The 17,450-nt window shown below is 43.9% G+C and overlaps 1 protein-coding gene across 1 annotated transcript in view; it reads left to right on the plus strand.

Annotated features, from left to right (window-relative positions):
* The window catches only part of METTL24 (methyltransferase like 24), a 159,533-nt gene that overhangs the window by 69,256 nt on the left and 72,827 nt on the right, over nt 1-17,450 (plus strand). Inside the window, exon 4 of the mRNA XM_075553988.1 lies at nt 5,064-5,292. Coding sequence (XP_075410103.1) covers nt 5,064-5,292 — 229 coding nt within the window. The remainder of the gene's footprint in view (nt 1-5,063; nt 5,293-17,450) is intronic.

A 17,450-nucleotide genomic window follows, 5' to 3' on the forward strand; every position in this document is an offset into this window, starting at 1 on the left:
TGGGTCTCCACTCTGCACTTCCCCCTTCATTTAATATGGCATATATATACATATATACATATACATATACACATATATACACATACATACACACACTTATATCTTTTTTTTGCATGATGCCTTATACCTGGTCCCTTGACACCCCGTGATCACACTGGCCGGTGTGCTTCTTCCATGTGGGCTTTTTTGCTTCTGAGCTAGATGGCCGCTTGTTCACCTTCAAGCCTTTAAGACCCCAGACACTATCTCTTTTGATAGCCGGGCACCATCAGCTTTCTTCACCACATTTGCTTATGTACCCATTTGTCTTCAGTGATCCTATCATGGAGGTGTGCAGTCAATGATATGATTTTTTGTTCTTTGACTGACATCCACTTTTATCTTTTCTTTTTTCCCAGTCTTTCCAATGACCCTTTGCTTTATTCATGAATGTGTCTTTGATGTCATCCCACAGTCTGTCAGGTTGTCTGCCACTAATACTCAATGCATCATGTCTGTTCTTGTGACAGTCTCCAAATTCAGGTGGAAGTGACTCTCTTTTAGTTGGGAGAGACTCATTTTGTATTTTGGCTCTCATGGACTTGTTTCAATTTTTTTCAACGTCAACCTGGACTTACATAAGAGCAATTGGTGGTCTTCTCCACAGTCGGCTCCTGGACTAGTTTTAGCTGCTGACATTGAGCATCGCCAGCCCCACAGATGCAATCACGTTTATTTCTGTGTATTCCATCTGGAGAAGTCCATATGTGTAGTCACCGTGTTGCCGAAAAAAGGCATTTGCTATGAGCAAGTCATTAGGCTTACAAAACTTTATCGTGAGCTCGCCAGCCTGTCTCTGTCACCAAGACCATATTTTCCAACTACCGTTCCTTTTGTTTCCAACCTTTGCATTTTAATTGCCAATAATCCATGCAATAATCTTGATCGCATGTTTGCTCAATTTCAGACTCAAGACTTTGGCAGAATTCTTCGATTTCTTCATTCCTAGCTTTTAGTAGTTGGTGCACAAAACTGAAGAATAGTTTTATTGATGGGATATTCTCCTCTCATAGACAACTTTGTGCTTCAAATAGATCTTGAAATGTGCTGTTGAAGATGAATGCAAAGCCATTCTTCTTGATGGTCTCACTCCCAGCGCAGTGAACCGTGTGCTTGTCACCTTCAAAAGGCCAGTGCTAGTCCATTCGGGTCACCAATGTCTATGCTCCATCTCATTGTTGATGACTTCCAAGTTTCCTCTTCATACTTTGTGCATTCTAAGTGCCAGTCATGAATTTGTGTTCTCAGCTGTGTGTTGCGGGTGTGGATGGCTTTCCTCCCACAGTCCTGAGGCACTTCATGTCATTATGGTCAACTCAACTTTGGGAAGGCAGCCCTTCCTCAGTCATATTTTGGGTGCCTTCTGACCTCAGGGGTTCAACTCCTGGCACTATCTCCGACAGTGTTCTGCTTCTGTTCATTAGGCCTTTGGTGTCTGAGAGTTTTGATGCTGCCCATAGGTTCTCAGTGACCAAGAAATGGACAGCCCATTCCTTCTTCATAGTCTATCCTACTCCGAAAGTTCTGCTGACTCCTGTTCACCTTTGGCCCCCTTGCTGACATTTGAAAGACCAATGACATACCGAATACTCTTGAGTATAAGCTGACCTGAATATCAGCCGAGGCACCTAATTTTACCACAAAAACTGCATTAAAAATGTGCTGAAAAACTCAGCTTATACATGAGTATGTACGACAGCTTCCTGCTTCAAAGCAATACACAAACCACTAGAGCATGTGGTGGAAGACAGGTGGTGGAATCTTTTGGTTAGCATCCTACATTCACTGCTTAACAATGGCATCACCTTGACTCCTTTTTGCAGTGTGATTCAGATACACACCAGTCACTCATGTCAAGCATACAATTCTGTGGGTTTTTGGTTTTTTTGGTCCCTACCCTCACTGTTAGGAGCCCTGATGGCTTAGTGCAGTGCTCTTCACCTTCCTCAGGCCGCGACCCTTTCATACAGTTCCTCATGTGGTGGTGACCCCCAACCATACAATTTTCGTTGCAACTTCATAATTGTAATTTTGATACTGTTAGGAATCGGGTGACCCCTGTGAAAGGGTCGTTTGGTCCCCAAAGGGGTTGCAACCCACAGGTTGAGAACCACTGGCTTAGTGGTTTCAAGTTGGGCTCCGATCCACATGTTCAGCAGTTCAAAACCCACCAGCAGCTCCTCAGGAGAAGGATTTGGCTTTCTACTCCTGTAAACACTTAAACCATCTCAGAAACCTACAGGATACCGCTATAATTCAGCATTGCCTTGATGGCATTGAGTTTGGTTTGTTATTCATCATCATTTTTATCACTTTAAGTATGAATCCCCATGCTTTTTAGCGGTCGTACCCATTTCCCTCTGGCTGCCTCAGCCCTGATTCAGGCACATCATAAGGAAACGCCACAGAAAGTAAAGGCTAAAACTTTTTCCCAAGTCAGCAAATCACTCAGGATATTTGTCACAGTTTAGGGGAAGACAGACGTCTCTGGGTAATGCAGATAGTTAATAGACTAGGCTGAAGTCACTCAGAAGTGTAAATTCACCCAGAGATAGCTCAGAAGAAACATCTAGCCATCTAATACCCAACAGTCGGCCGATTGAAAACGCGATAGAGCACAGGCTACTCTGCCACCCGTGGAGCCACCATGAGTTAGTCCTGACTCCGTTGGGAAGAACTGGCCGACTGTGGGCGCAAGTGCTAAGTGGAATACTCTGGGGACTTTGAAGGGGGACGGGAGGTCCTGATGCTGCTGCTATCCTTTCTCAAAGAGCACAGAGAACATGGGACTCGCTGCTCCAATAGACTAATTTCTTTTTCTTTCCTTGTATCTCATAAGAGCTTTAGAAACAAGAGTAACATTGGATTCTGGATAAAGCACTGCTGTTTACTTAATTAAAAAATTCCTTTAATGAGTAATTGGTTTTTACCACATCTACTACACTACATTGGCTCTTCCACTTGCTTTTTCACATGTACCACAAACTTGACTAGTTTAAACTAAACTTGAAGCAATACCATTTTGAATAAGGAAAACTAAGACTGTCAACATTGATTAAACAAACGGAGCGTATTCATTTCCAATATTGTTGTGAGTTGCTGTTGGGTCGATTCTGACTCGTAGTGACCCCGAGTCTGCAGAACAAGACTGTCCAGAGGGCTTCCAAGGGGGGATCTTTTGAAAGCAGAACCCCGGGACTGTCTTCCAAGGTGCCTCTGAGGAGGTTTGAACTGTTGCCCTTTCAGCTGGAAGCCTGGTGTGTAATTGCACTAGTACATATTCTATTAACTTTAAATTTAATCAACTCAGTAAAAATAATGTAAGCTAACAAAAAAATTGAATTTGTAATGGTTTCATGTTACTTAATGTGTGACATGCAACATGTCGTTTTGGGGAGGCATCCTAGTTTGTTCCAATTCATAGTGACCATATGCACAATAGAACAAGCGCAGAATCGTTGCAAGGTTTGATCCCATTGTAGCCACTGTGTCCATCCAGAGAAGTAATGGCTGTCCATTGAACCTAGATATCCCCAATGGATGCAATAGTCTGGAATAATGGAGTTTACGAGATGAAGTGTTTCTGCACTGGGTTCAGATGTGACCAATGTATTTTACATTGTTGATATCCTGTGGAATTTTTGGTATTCTAAAGCACATCAACTTATAGTATTTGGGAAGAGAATCCATAATCACCGTTTTTTAAGATTGCCTTCTCTCTGTTAATTTCATATTTTTGTTTTTCACTCAAATTGGTACTTTAATCAAAATGATACTCCTTATGTCGTTAAGTAAAGAATATTTCTGAGTAAATGTGATCGTTAAGGTTAATTGTGCCAACCTGGCCAATGAACACATGTGGGATTAATTGAAGGGCAGAGAGATAAATGGCTTGGTGAGCTTCGCCTTTCTGGTCTCTTGTTCTCTGATGGTCAGACCAGTGTGCGGCTGCCTTAGCTAGTTCTCTGCCTCAGCTGGCAAGACATCTCAGCTTCCTGCGAGACATTCCCAAGGAGAAGCCACATGGACCTACCCTGATGCAGCCCTGGGTGCTGGAGAAGCTGCGTGGAGACCCCTGCCAGCGCTGAGATGCTGACACTCTCACTGATTCAACTTTCCTCCTGCAGTCGGGGTCAGTGCGTGTGTTTTGTGAGTTTGAGGAGGACTTTGTGGATTGATATCAGACATACGGGCTAATGTCGGACTTATGAGCTTGCACTAGACTGGACTGGGATGCTTAATGTACAATTACTCTAGTAAAATATGTGTGTTTATGAGTTTTGTTTCTCTAGTCTACCCAGACTAACACAGTAAATTTGAAATCTGTAAGTGTATGGACTTTCCACAGAGTGGGCGACCTAGTGGACGCGTAAGTATAAAGAAGTCCTACTGGCTTCTCCTTGTGGATCATGAAAATTGGCGTGTGATTTAAGACTAGCACCGTAGAACTGCATCCATTGGTCGGTTGGTTTTAAAGCTGTACTGTTTTGACATTCACTGCCTTGGAATGAAGATGAGCCTGTAGAACACAAGTCTCCTGAAGGGAACTATGAGGGGGCTTCAAAGAATTCATGGAAAAGAGGGGATTACAAAACAATGCATTTTTTTCTACAGGCTTTTTGAAGGCCATTCATATTTCTTAAATATCCTGAGAAAATCTCTTTGAGTCACTCAATTCTTCTCCGTTTCATCACTACTACGGTTTACATCTTTGAAAAGCAAACCAGCCTAGTGTGCTTCCACGTGTTCCAGCAGATGATGCAATGCACTGTGCTTTGCAGATAATCTCTCTATTTTAGCCAAGAAGCTTATAGCTGTGGTTTTTGTGTGTGAGCGGGAAAGGTAATTGAGTAATGACAACTAGCCATGTGTTGAAACAGGAGAAGGCTTAATAGGACACACACGCACACAGACACACACACAGTCTTGGAACTGTCGTCTTGTCACTGTGCCTCATTCCGTTTTTGTTTGTTGGCTTGTTTGTTTGTTGGAATGGCATTGATTTCTGTCCTCTTTCTTTACAGGCTGGGGAGTGAGGACACTCATTTTGAGGTGAGCATGGCCAACGGTGGGTGTGAAGTACACCGTTTTGACCCCAGTGTTAGGTCAGCTCACGTTCTGGAGAGTCAACGCCTGTGGCACCACCGCCTGTCCATCGACTGGCGAGACCCCCACCCAGCTGTTGCTGCCCCCAAAACCCACAGCAGCACCAGAAAGCTGGGGACCATCTTGAATGACTTCGGGCATCACAAGGTGAGTTATTGGTTTTTTTGTTGTTCAATAATTCAGAAAAATAAACCTATGGGCTGCCTACTGTTAATTAAAAAAAAAAAACCCAAAGATAACAACACAGAATCATTGAAGATCCAGTTTTAACCTCAAATCATAGGTTCCCCAAACGTATTTGGCCTACTGCACCCACTTTTCAGGAAAAAAAAAATTACTCGGCACCCCCTTGGCAATTGAAGACGTTTGTATTAGATCCCTAAATCCAGGATAAAGTGTAGGTATCTGCTTTTGAGGCCCACCTTGATTTCCATCGTTTTAGTGACCCGCACCCCCATCCCAGAAACGCTGGCTCAATTAACTACCATCGTTATTTATGGAGTCCGCACTGTGACCGCGATGTTGTGGCAAGGAGAGAGATGGCATTAAAATGACCTGACGATTCTGTTGTTGCTGAGTGGTGCTAAGGTCTTGGTCAAGAGCAGACCAAAAGACTAAGACACTTGGTTTGTCCGGGCCTCAGGGCAATCATTTTCATATGCCAATCAGTTCAAAATTTTCAGAGTGTAAGCCACATGTTGACCTTAAATACAAAATATAATCAGAGCCAGGCTTGCTTGCGTCTGATGAGAGATCACTTGTATATTGTGCTTCTCACTGTTGTGGCAACTTTGAGCCTTTTGGCTCGTAGAGTTCAGGAAATCTGTGTCGCTTTGATTAGATGTCCTTTACAAAACCGAATGGACATGCTGCTCACTGCATTCTGTACAAATCTGTTAAAGAATGTCGAGTCGCTGTGAATACTGTATTGTGAGTGAACAGCAAGAGAGAAGCGTCGTCTTGAAAGCAATGTTAAGTGTCATTGGTGTTGTCCGGTGCCATCCAGACAGGTCGAGTCAGCGAGGCCCTACATAAAGCAAAGTGAGACATTGCCCGGTCCTGCGCAGTGTGTCCTTTAGCATCCGATGGAGCCGTTCTCTGATGTGGTTCGTGTGTGTCAGATTGCCAATCTCTCTTGGACTTGGTCTGTGGTTTCCAGCCAGAGAGGCCGTGCAACTTAGAACATATTTACAGACTGTTTCTGCCCCCAAACGGCGTGCATGGGACTCAGTCGTACCCTTGAATTGGCTCTTGCTCTTCAGTAAAACAGTTTTCCCCATACGCTGTTCTTCCTACTTCACTTTTGTCTTTTAAACTCCTTCCTTAAACAGGAGTAGCTTCCTGGAGAACCACGGAAGGGAATTAGCTGCTCTGTTAACATATGATGAACTTTTGGGTAGGGGTAACATGTTGGTTTGCCATCAAGAGGAACTGGGCTTTCGCAGTCTGTAGGTGGAGCCTTGGTGGGTTAGTGGGTTGTACTTTAGTCTGTGAGCCAGAAGGTCGACAGTTCAGACCCACCAGCTGTTCTGTGGGAGAAAGTCAGGGCTTTCTACTCCATAAAAAGCGATGCTCTTTGAAACCCACGATGGTAGTGATTTTGGTGTGGTTTTTGGAACCTTGATGAACGGAGCCCCTGGTAGTGGAGCCGCTAAGGTCGGCAGTCAGCTTTTGCAGAGATTACTTGGGGTGGGGGTGAGGGGGAATGTAGTTCTACTTTGTCACAGGGGCCACTGGAGACAGGAATGCATTTCCCGGCACACTATAACACCATTCAGAGGATATATAAGTATATATTTTTTTGCAGGACAAGGAAATATCTATAAGCAGAACCCCCTCCCCAATGCTATTAATTAAAAAATATATGTGTGGGAAGAAGTGGGGAACAAAAACTTTATATTTTTTTTCTGACACTTATTACCTCAGAAACCTGGTTTTTACAGCTGAAAATTACAGGCTTGATTCTCTAATATGTCAACTCTCGATTAGTCAAAGAGCTAGATACTGATTCTTTGTGTGCATTTAGGAGTCTCGCTGCTCCCCCTTCCTGTGTTCCACATCCTGTTCCCCTCCACCTCCCACTCAGCACAGCAAAGACCGAGGGGAGGGCAGGAGTGAAAATCAAAGCCAGTTTGCTTTTTTTCGATCATCTTTTCACAGAAGGTCTGGTGAAAAAGGTGAAGGTAAAATAAGAACGGGGGTGCTGGAGACAGAATTGATCTGAGCCGCGTCTCCGATGGGAAGTGACTTGAGATAACGGGGTCCATGCCGGAACTGTATTTGTCCAGCTCCGTGGGGGTCTGTGCATCTTGAGGGTGCAGAACGATGCCTCCTTCCCCACTGCCCTGAGCGAAAGGCGTACGTATAGCGGTCCCTAAAAGGGCACGCCCTCCCACAGGATTGCTTACATGCCCAAGGCCACTTGTGTGCATTGCCAGCCTTCATCGTGAAAGGGCCCTGGTTCAGAATCGCCAGGCACGCAACTATGTCATTACCACTGAACAAATGAAAAGATCCCTGTGGAAGAACTTGCAAGGTCCTGCTATTTGTTATTTGCTTCTGGGAGCCAGGCTGCGGGGCCCGATTAAAGGGCGCCTAGTGACCAGATGCAAACACCGTTTGTTTGTATTTTCTGCATCTGTAGCAATGCTGCCACATCGTCAGAAAGAAAAACCCCACCTAACCCCGCCTGGCAAACTGCCCGTCCCTTTGTCTTGCCTTTTTCACTCCTTGACAATAGAAACCCAAGTTCCGAGGGGCTGCTTTGCTTGGTGGTGTTGCCTTAGGGACTGCCGGAGAGCTTGCTCTGTGAGGCTCCAGGTTAGGCTGTGTTTCTTCCCCTCGGCTGTCACCCATCCCTGGCTTCCAGCCTCTCAGGCCGAGCCGGTGAAAACGAGGGGCAGGATTCTGCGATTCTCACAGCGAGCTGTGCAAGGCTCTCGCCGCGCCTCGAAAGACGCGCTGGCCATTTTAACTTCAGACTAGAAATCAGAAAGCGTTGGCACAGCTGCATCAGCAGAAGCGTGTGAACCAGAGCCTCAGGCTGTCAGGGAATGATAATCACCTGGGCCCAGTGTGATTTGTGAAATGAATAGCTATCTGCTGGGTGCTGAAGTGGTTGTTGCTGTAACTATGCGTAAGAGTGGTTCCCAGAAGGTGACTTAGAAATATTGAATGTGCCTCTTGGCTCAGATTAGTCTCAGTGGATGCTCTCCACCCCACCCCACCCCACCCCAACTCCAGTGTGCCCTCTCTAGTCCTCTTTATTCCACACACCCAGCGGACCATAAGTGATCCAGGCCGGTTAATGGGAACTTACCTTTCTCTCCCTCGCCCCAATCCTTTTGTTAACATCTTAATAATCCGAATAACTCAACTGCCACGGGGTCGGTCTCTGCAAGCTCTTCAATCCGGGTGGAAGTCCTGGATTCCTGGTAAGGGACAGCAGTGCCATTCTCTGTGATCATCGATCGATCGGGCCAGTACATCCAGCCTCAAAGGTTCTTTGAGAATGAGATCAGCAAGCACCTCCAGGAAGATGCTTGACAGCAACCAGACCCTCGACTGCTTTCAGTGAATTTGAAGAATTCCTAGCACACAATTGTAGTACAACCTTACTAAATTTTATAGAAAGCATTCTGCTCTTCCTTTGTAGGGAAAACATTTTAGAGATTTCTCTGGAAATCCCTACCTGCAGCTCCTCCTAGTCAAGAGCTTTTTTAAAAAAAATTCATTACTGATTTTATTTTTTATTAAATCATTTTATTGGGGGCCCATACACCTCTTATCTCAATACATACATACATCCATTGTGTCAAGCACATTTGTATATTTGTTGCTCTCATCATTCTCAAAACATTTTCTTTCTACTTGAGCCCTTGGTATCAGCTCCTCATTTTGTCCCCTCCTTCGCCAGCCCCCCCCCCATGAACCCTTAATAATTTATGAATTATTATTATTTTGTCATGTCTTATACTGTCTGGTGTCTCCCTCCACCCACTTTTCTGTTGTCCATCCCCCAGGGAGGGGGTTATATGTAAATCCTTGTAATAGGTTCCCCCTTTCTACCCCACCTTCCTTCCACCCTCCCGGTATTGCCACTCTCACCACTGATCCTGAGGGGTTCATCTGTCCTGGATCCCCTGTGTTTCCATTTCTTATCTGTACCCGTGTCCATGCTCTGGTCTAGCCAGATTTTTAAGGTAGAATTGAGATCATGACAGTGGTGGGAGGACGAAGCAAAGGGGAACTGATTATAGGGATCTACATATAACCTCCTCCCTGGGAAACAGACAACGAAAAAGTGGGTGAAGGGAGATGCTGGACAGTGTAAGATATGACAAAATAATAATTTATAAATTATTAAGGGTTCATGAGGGAGGGGCCAATAGGGAGGGAGGGGGGAAACAAGGAGCTGATGCTAGGAGCTTAAGTGGAGAGCAAATGTTTTGAGAATGATGAGGGCAACGAATGTATAAATGTGCTTTACACAATTGATGTATGTATGGATTGTAATAAGAGTTGTATGAGCCTCCAATAAAATGACCAAAAAAGAACTAGAGGAAAGTTGTATGTTTCGTCATTGCTGCCCTGCACCCTGACTGGCTCATCTCCTCCCTGCGACCCTTCTGTAAGGGAATGCCCAGTTGTCTACAGGTGGGCTTTCGGTCCCCACTCAACACTGCCCCTCATTATCAATGATATGATTTTGTTTTCTTTGTTGCCTGATACCTGATCCCTTTGACACCTTGTGATCACACAGACTGGTGTGCTTCCTCCATGTGGGCTTTGTGGTTTCTGAGCTAGATGGCCCCTTGTTTACCTTCAAACCTTTAAGACCCAAGACACTATATTTTTTGATAGCCGGGCACCATCAGCTTTCTTCACCACATTTGCTTATTCACCAGCTTTGTCTTCAGGGATCGTGTGGGGAAGGTGAGCATCATGAAATGCCAGTTTAATAGAACAAAGTATTCATGCATTGAGGGAGTACTTGAGTCGAGGCCCAATGTCCATCTGCGACCTTAATACTAAACCTATAAATATATGCACATAGATCTATTTCCCCATCCTCATGTATAAATATATTTACATATGTACATGCCTGTATTTAAACCTCTATAAATGCCCTTTGCCTCCAAGTTCTTTCCTCTATTTCCTTTGACTTTCCTCTTGTCCCACTATCATGCACAGCCTTCATTTGGGTTTCAGTAATACCTCTCTATTACATTGCCCTTGACGAAGCCCTAACAGGCCTCTCAGTCAAGAGCTTTTAAGGAAAGCTTTTTCTGAAACTGAAGGGCAGTTGGTCCTTCAGACGTGGTTCCAGAGGAGTATTATTGTTTGCAGCTTCAGGCACTGAACAGCTTTGCTGGTGATTGCATAGAAAGGGGATACTGTGCTGTCTAGAAATTAAATAGGCTGCTGGGAATCCATTGGAATTCACTCCACACACAGCAGGTATGTGAGGACTGCTGGTCAGGAGCCAAACTTACTGCCTCTTCAGGCTCTGGGCACAGACCTCCTCGCCCACTTCCCATGATCCCATGGCTCCAGAGCCCCAAGGGAGTGTGAATCCATCCTTGCCTGGCAGAGCTGGGAGCACCGCAGTGATGGAGAAACGTCCGTTCTGTGGTGCTCTCTCGGCTGTGTTTGAGACGAGGTGGGCTTTCACACTGAATTACCCCTAAGCCCTGTTGCTTATGCAGGTGACAGATATACACAAGACATTTCTACAGCCCTGTATTAGAAGCTTTGGGGAATGCTACACTTTGCTATTAGAAACAGAACATGATCTGCCCCTTCAGGAAGGAAAGTTAACCATGTCTATCTGTTGTGGGCAGAAGCTCTAGTGGGGTTGTGGTTAAGAATTGGGCTGCGTTCCAAAAGATCAGCAGTTCAAAATCACCAGCCTGCACCTTGAAGTTGGGCTTTCTACTCCCATAACCAGATTCAGTCTGGGGAGCTCAGCGGGCAGTTCTGCCCTATCCTGTAGGGTCACTATGAGTCGGCATCGACTCGATGGCAGTGAGGTTGGTTTATAAATTGTGTCAATTTTTGTCTCTAGAAATTGTTTTGGCTTATTTTATCTGATATTAATTCTGCCACATTAAATACCCCTCCAGATTGCTTTATTTTTATTCTTTTGATAAAGCTCGACATGGTTGGATTATGTTTTTTAACACAGTCTGATAATCTTTGTCTTTAAATAAAACCCACTGCCAATGAGTCTTTGCTAAACCATAGCAACTCAGTTGGCTAGAGTTGAGCTGTTCACTTGGGTTTCTGCGACTGCAAGCCTTTATGGGGACAGACGGCCTCATCTTTCTTTGGAGGAGCCATGGCTCATGGGTTTGAACTGCTGACCTTTTCTTTAGCAGCCCAGGGTTTAACCTGTTGTGTTTTTCGGCTCCTTTTGCCTTCAAGTAGGTGAATTTAATCCGTGTATATTTGTTATGACTAGTGGTATATTTGAACTAACATATGTTCTCTTAAGTTGAGCTTTTGCTTTTCTGTGCTTCCTTTTTAAAATTAATTTTATTTTTAGGGTAGTTTTATGTTTACAGAACATTTGAGCAGATAATACAGAAAATGCTCCCACGCCACTCCCCTCACATGTCTCTCCGAGCTTTAGAAACCTACAGTGTTGTTGCTGTCAGTGCCATCACATCAGCTCCGACTCACAGAGACCTTAGGCCAGCGGTTCTCAGCCTTCCTCAGGCTGCGACCCATAATACAGTTCTTCATGTGGTGGTGACCCCAACCATAACATGATTTTCGCCGCCGCCTCATAATTATAATTTTGCTACTGTTATGAATCATGTGACCCCTGTGAAAGGGTCGTTCGACCCCCAAAGCGGTCGCGACCCACAGCTGAGAACCGCTGCCCTTGGCACAAGTGAAAGAAACACTGCCCAGCCCTCAAAGTGCTCACAGTTGTGTCGCTCGAACCCATCGTTGTCGCCACTGTGGCAATCCATCTTAGCATGATTCTTCCTTGTTTTCACCACCCCTCTCCTTTGCCAAGGATGACGTCTTTTCCCAGGGACTGGTCCCCCCTGAGAACATGCCCCAAGTCCCTGAGGTAAAGTCTCGCCGTACCCATTCCCAAGGCGCATTCTGGCCGCGCTTCTTCCCAGGCAGGTGTGTGTGTGCTCTTGGCAGTCCACGGGGCTGTCACTCTCTGCCGGCACCATCCTTGCCATGCGTCCGTCTCCCTCACTCTTCTTTACTCCATGCCCCACTTTCACATGCAGATGAGGCCGTGGACACTACCCTGGCTCGGGTCAGGTGCACGTTAGTCCTCTAAAGAACATCTTTGCTTTTTAACACTTGAAAGAACCAAAGAAAAATAACTGTAAGCCTCAAGATGCAATATGGAAAGAGGCTATGGTCAAAATATTGAACGATGCAGGACACATCAAAAGAAGATGGAGAGAATGCAGAATCCGTGCACCACAAAGAACTAGTGAACATTAAACCATTTCAAGAAGTAGATCAAGAACCAATGGGAAGAAGGACTCCGAATTGCACTGAAAGCTTTATCCAAAAACAAGGCTCCGGGAGTGGAACTGAAATGTTTCAACAAGCTGACAAAGTGCTGGGAGCGCTTCTTGCATTCGAGCGGTCCATTTATTACCGTCAGTGAAGCAATATAAATGCATTGTGTATTATGCCGGTTTACTGGAGAAACTGACCCGGAGACACTCGTGGATGTGTAAGAAAGAGCTTTATATCAGGAAGTAATTCTATATCAAGAAAACATCCAATGCGAGTCCATCAGTCTGATCCTAGTCCATCAGTCCCTCTTCATACTCACGCAGGCACATGCAATGATGCCGAGAGCAGGAAGATCACAGGCCGGTGGATCCAAGGTCAGTGGAAATGTGGCAGGGCTCTGGCAGCTCTCAGGGTGGCCAGCAATTAGGAAGGTGAAGACGGGGTGGGGTGGGGGGGATACCCCGAGCTCTCCTCAGGAGAAGTCACACCCACAAGGAGGCATCATCAGGCTGTGACCATATTGACAGGTTGAATAACACCCCATACACTGTCCTGTATCTTCAAGCTATACAGCATAAAATTATGTAACTTCCACGTATTGCTGCGAACTAAAGCCCACTGTTTACATTGAGGCTCAGCCATTGTGTTATACAGGTGTGGGTTGCAACCCATACGTCATGTTGTGTGTCCACACTGACAGTATTATGTAGAGTCATCTCACTGCCTAAAAATCCCCTGGGCTGCGTCTGTTCACCCCTCCCTCTGATCCTAGGAGCCCCTGGAAACCATACATCATCTTCCCCTTGGTTTACTTTGCTCTTTCTGAATATCATGTGGCGGAGGTCATATAGTGTGTAGTCTTTTCAGGTTGGTCTCTTTCATGTAGTATGATTCATGCAAAGCTGCTTCATGTCTTTTCCTGACTTCAATTATTTTTGTATTCTGGCATCTGCTAGCACCGCTGGGAACTCTTCTGCCTGGTTCCAACTCCTTGTTAGATAATTTGCCTCAGAAACCCTATACAAGGTTGTTATAAGCAGGAAGTAACTCAATGTCTGTCAGGGTTTTTTAGAAGAAACATTATTCTAAGTATTTGAAGTACATTCTTAATCATAGGCCTTGTGTCTTTCCTCTCTTCTGAACACATTTCAACTTTTATCTCTGTAAATACTACCACTACTAAAAAACTCACTGGAAAGATGATACTTCCACAACATCCCCATCTATCTCTATATATGAGTTTAATCCATTTGTCTTCTGATATGTTGGGACAAGCTTCTTCCTTCTTCCTTTGATGAATCTCGATTAATGTGGAAACAGTGGAAATAACCATAGTAAAACCAACAAATCAAACTCTGCCCTCGAGTCGATGCCGACTCGCAACGACCGTAAACATAAGGCTAAAACAGATTCTGTCATCGTGAACTGTTTTTGAATTGCATTACAACTTTTGAATTAAGATTTATTTTAAGAGATAGTGTCCCGTACAGATGTAAGAAGTACAGAGAGATTTGTTGCCCGGTTTTCATCAATGGCAAACCTGTAGTAGGATATCACAGGAAGGATATTGGCATTGAGATAGCAGAGCTACAGAACATTTCCATCACCACACGGGTTCCTGGGCACCTCCCTCCCCTGCTTCCTGGCAACCGCTCATCTACCCACCATTTCTATAATTTTTCCATATCACGAATGTTATCGAAATGGATACTTACAGCAAGTAGTTGTCATTGTTAAACAATGTCGTCTTTAAGAGTATGGTTGTTGTAGTTGTTAGGGGGTGTCAAGTCAATTCTGACTCAGAGCGACCCCGTACAACAGAACAAAACACAGCCTGGTCCTGAGCCATCGTCCCATTGTCTTATGTTTGAGCCCATTGTTGCAGCTACTGTGTCCATCTTTCTCCTCAAGGGCCTTCCTCTGCTTTATTTACCGAGCATAATGCTCTCTCCTGACAACATGTGCAAAGTACATGAGATGACGCCTCACCATCCTTGCCTCTGCGAAGCATTCTGGCGGTACTTCTTCCAAGACAAATTTGTTGGTCCTTTGCTGCTTTCAGTACTCTTCTCCAACACCATACTTGAAATGACAGTAGCGTAAGATAGTAGCTAATACCATTATAGAAGATGGATAAATTTTAGGTGGAAAAATAAAGAAGGGGTAGCATTCTTTTATTTGAAGATAATATTGTACATCAGGAAATTTCAGGAGAATCTAATGGAAAGCTATCAGGCAATAACATCAATAAAATAATTTAATGAATTATCAGAGTATCTCGTCACCTCACTGCCATTGAGTCAATTATGACTTATAATGACCTTATAAAACAGAGTAGAAATGCCCCCTGTGGATTTCTGAGACTGTAACTCTCTGAGTATAGTACACAATGATTTTAAAATGATTCCCAACAGAATACAGAAATTCTTAAGTAGGATAATTGATATCACATGCCAGTACAATTTTGCTTAAGTTAATTTAAAAAATGGGAGCAGCAGTACATTGGCAGGGAGCTGCCAGAAATTCAAGCCCGATTCATAAGAGGACATGGAATGAGAGAAATTATAGCAAATATTGGATACAACTTGGCTGAAAGCAGAGAACACCAGAAAGATGGCTATCTGCATTTCATTTTCATTGACAATGCAAAGACATTCGACTGTGGGGGTCGTAACAAGATATGGACAGTAGGGCAAAGAATGGGAGTTCCAGAGCACTTACTGTGCCTGTGCAGAGTGGTCGATAGACCAAGAGGCAGTGGTTCAAACAGAGCAAGGGGATAGTTAATGACTTCAAGAACGATGTGTCTCAGGGCTGTGCCTTTTCTCCATATTTGTTCAGTCTGCATGCTGAGCACATAATCTAAGAGGCTGGATTGCATGAAGAAGGTGGCATCCAGGTAGTGACATGCTTGCTGAAAGGAAAGAGGATCCAAAGCACCGATGGAGAACAAAGACCATGTCCTTCAGTATGGATTATACCTCCCAGAAAGAAGATGGTCATTCTCACAAGCAGGCCAAGAGACAGCATCTTGACAAATGGAGAAGAGGTTGAGATTGTCTCACCAAGGAGTTTGTTTACTTGGCCCCACAGTAGATGCCCACGGCAGCAGCAGATGAAATCAAACGATGTGTAGCATTGAGCAAAAGACTCAGTGTTAAAGAGCAAAGATTTCATTTTGAGAGCTAAAGTCCACCCTACCCAGGAGCACCTGGAGAAGAATCGGTGCCTTTGAATGATGGTGTGGTGAAGAAGACCGACCATGCCATGGACGGCCAGAAGAACAAACACATCTCTCTTGGAAGTAAAGTCCCTTAGAAGAGAGGATGATGAGACTTCATTTTATGTATTTCAGACATGTTGTTAGGAGATGACAGTTCCTAGAGAAGGCGATCGTGCTCAGTCAAGTAGAGGGTTGGTGAAGAAGAGAAATGCCTTTAATGGGATGAGTGGACACAGGTGCTGCCTCACTGGACTCGCACGTAGGAATGCTTGGGAAGACAGTGCCAGACCAGGCAGTGCTTCGTTCTGTTGTACATACGATTGCTAGGAGTTGGAGATGACTCACCAACACCTAACAGCAGCTTTATAAATAGCAGTTAGAATCTAAAAGGGCGAAAATTTATGAAAACAACAAAAATATACAGATAAACTTAAAAACATACAGCATTTCCATGAACACTCTACTCAAGGGTTTAAAAGAACACTTGAACAAATTCAGAGTATGTTCTTGGATTGGAAGATTCATTATCATAATGATTTAATCTTTCTTACATTAATCCATTCATTAATAAGATCATAATATAATTACCAAGAGCATTCTTCTTTCTTCTTCTTCCTCCTATTTCTCCTCCTCCTCCTCCTTTTTCTTCTTCTTCTATAGAACTAGATGTGCTCATTCTAGTGTCCATACCAAAGTTAACCAATAAAAAATACATAAATTGCTGAATGTAATGGAAAATCAATTTGTTCTGTAAATTTTCACCTAAATGCAATAAAAACAAAGACAACAACAACAACAAAATCAAGTTAGCTATCAAAAATAGCCAATTGTATTATGAGAAAGAAAAGTAATAAAGGAGATCAACTAGCCCTATGATATATTAAAACTTCATATAAAGTTATAATGACTAGGGCAAAATGGTACTATTGTATGACTAGACAAACAGAATAAAGGGCAGAATAAAAGCCCAGAAAATGTACCCAAGATGTGCAGATTTCTTATTTAGTAAAGCCTGCATCTCACATCAATGGCTAAGGATGGGTAATTCCATAAACCGTATGTGAGAACACCTAGGCAGGCGTTTATTTTAAAAATGAAAAGGTTGAATACCTAAACACAATGAACAACAACAACTAACCAATCCAGACTGATTAGATAATAACCATTTTAAAAATTATACTAAAAGAATTGCACAGTAAGTTCTTTTATGATCTGGAGTGAGGAAGTCAGGAAAGAGGAGCGTTGGCCCGCAGAGTTGTGTTCGTGGAGAAGGATGATTCTGGAAAAGGCGAGAGCAGCTGCCCAGCTCAGAAAGTGTGACCAGTGTGAGTGGATCGTGCATGTGGGAATTGTTGAATCTGTGTGTGTTCCGTTGCGTACTTTCTCTACAACAACAAAAATAAAATGACTATATTTAGAAAACAGAAGAATAAGTAATTTGATTACATGTAAGCATAATTTCTAAATGACAAAATTATAAAAGCCCCAAAACAAATAACAAGCTGAGAAAAATACTTACAACTCATTTCATGAACAGAGGGCTCCTTCCACTGAGATGTACAGGACCCCTCAACTCCGTTCA

The sequence above is a fragment of the Tenrec ecaudatus genome, chromosome 7 (genome assembly GCF_050624435.1).
Source record: "Tenrec ecaudatus isolate mTenEca1 chromosome 7, mTenEca1.hap1, whole genome shotgun sequence".
NCBI classification, from domain to species: domain Eukaryota; kingdom Metazoa; phylum Chordata; class Mammalia; order Afrosoricida; family Tenrecidae; genus Tenrec; species Tenrec ecaudatus.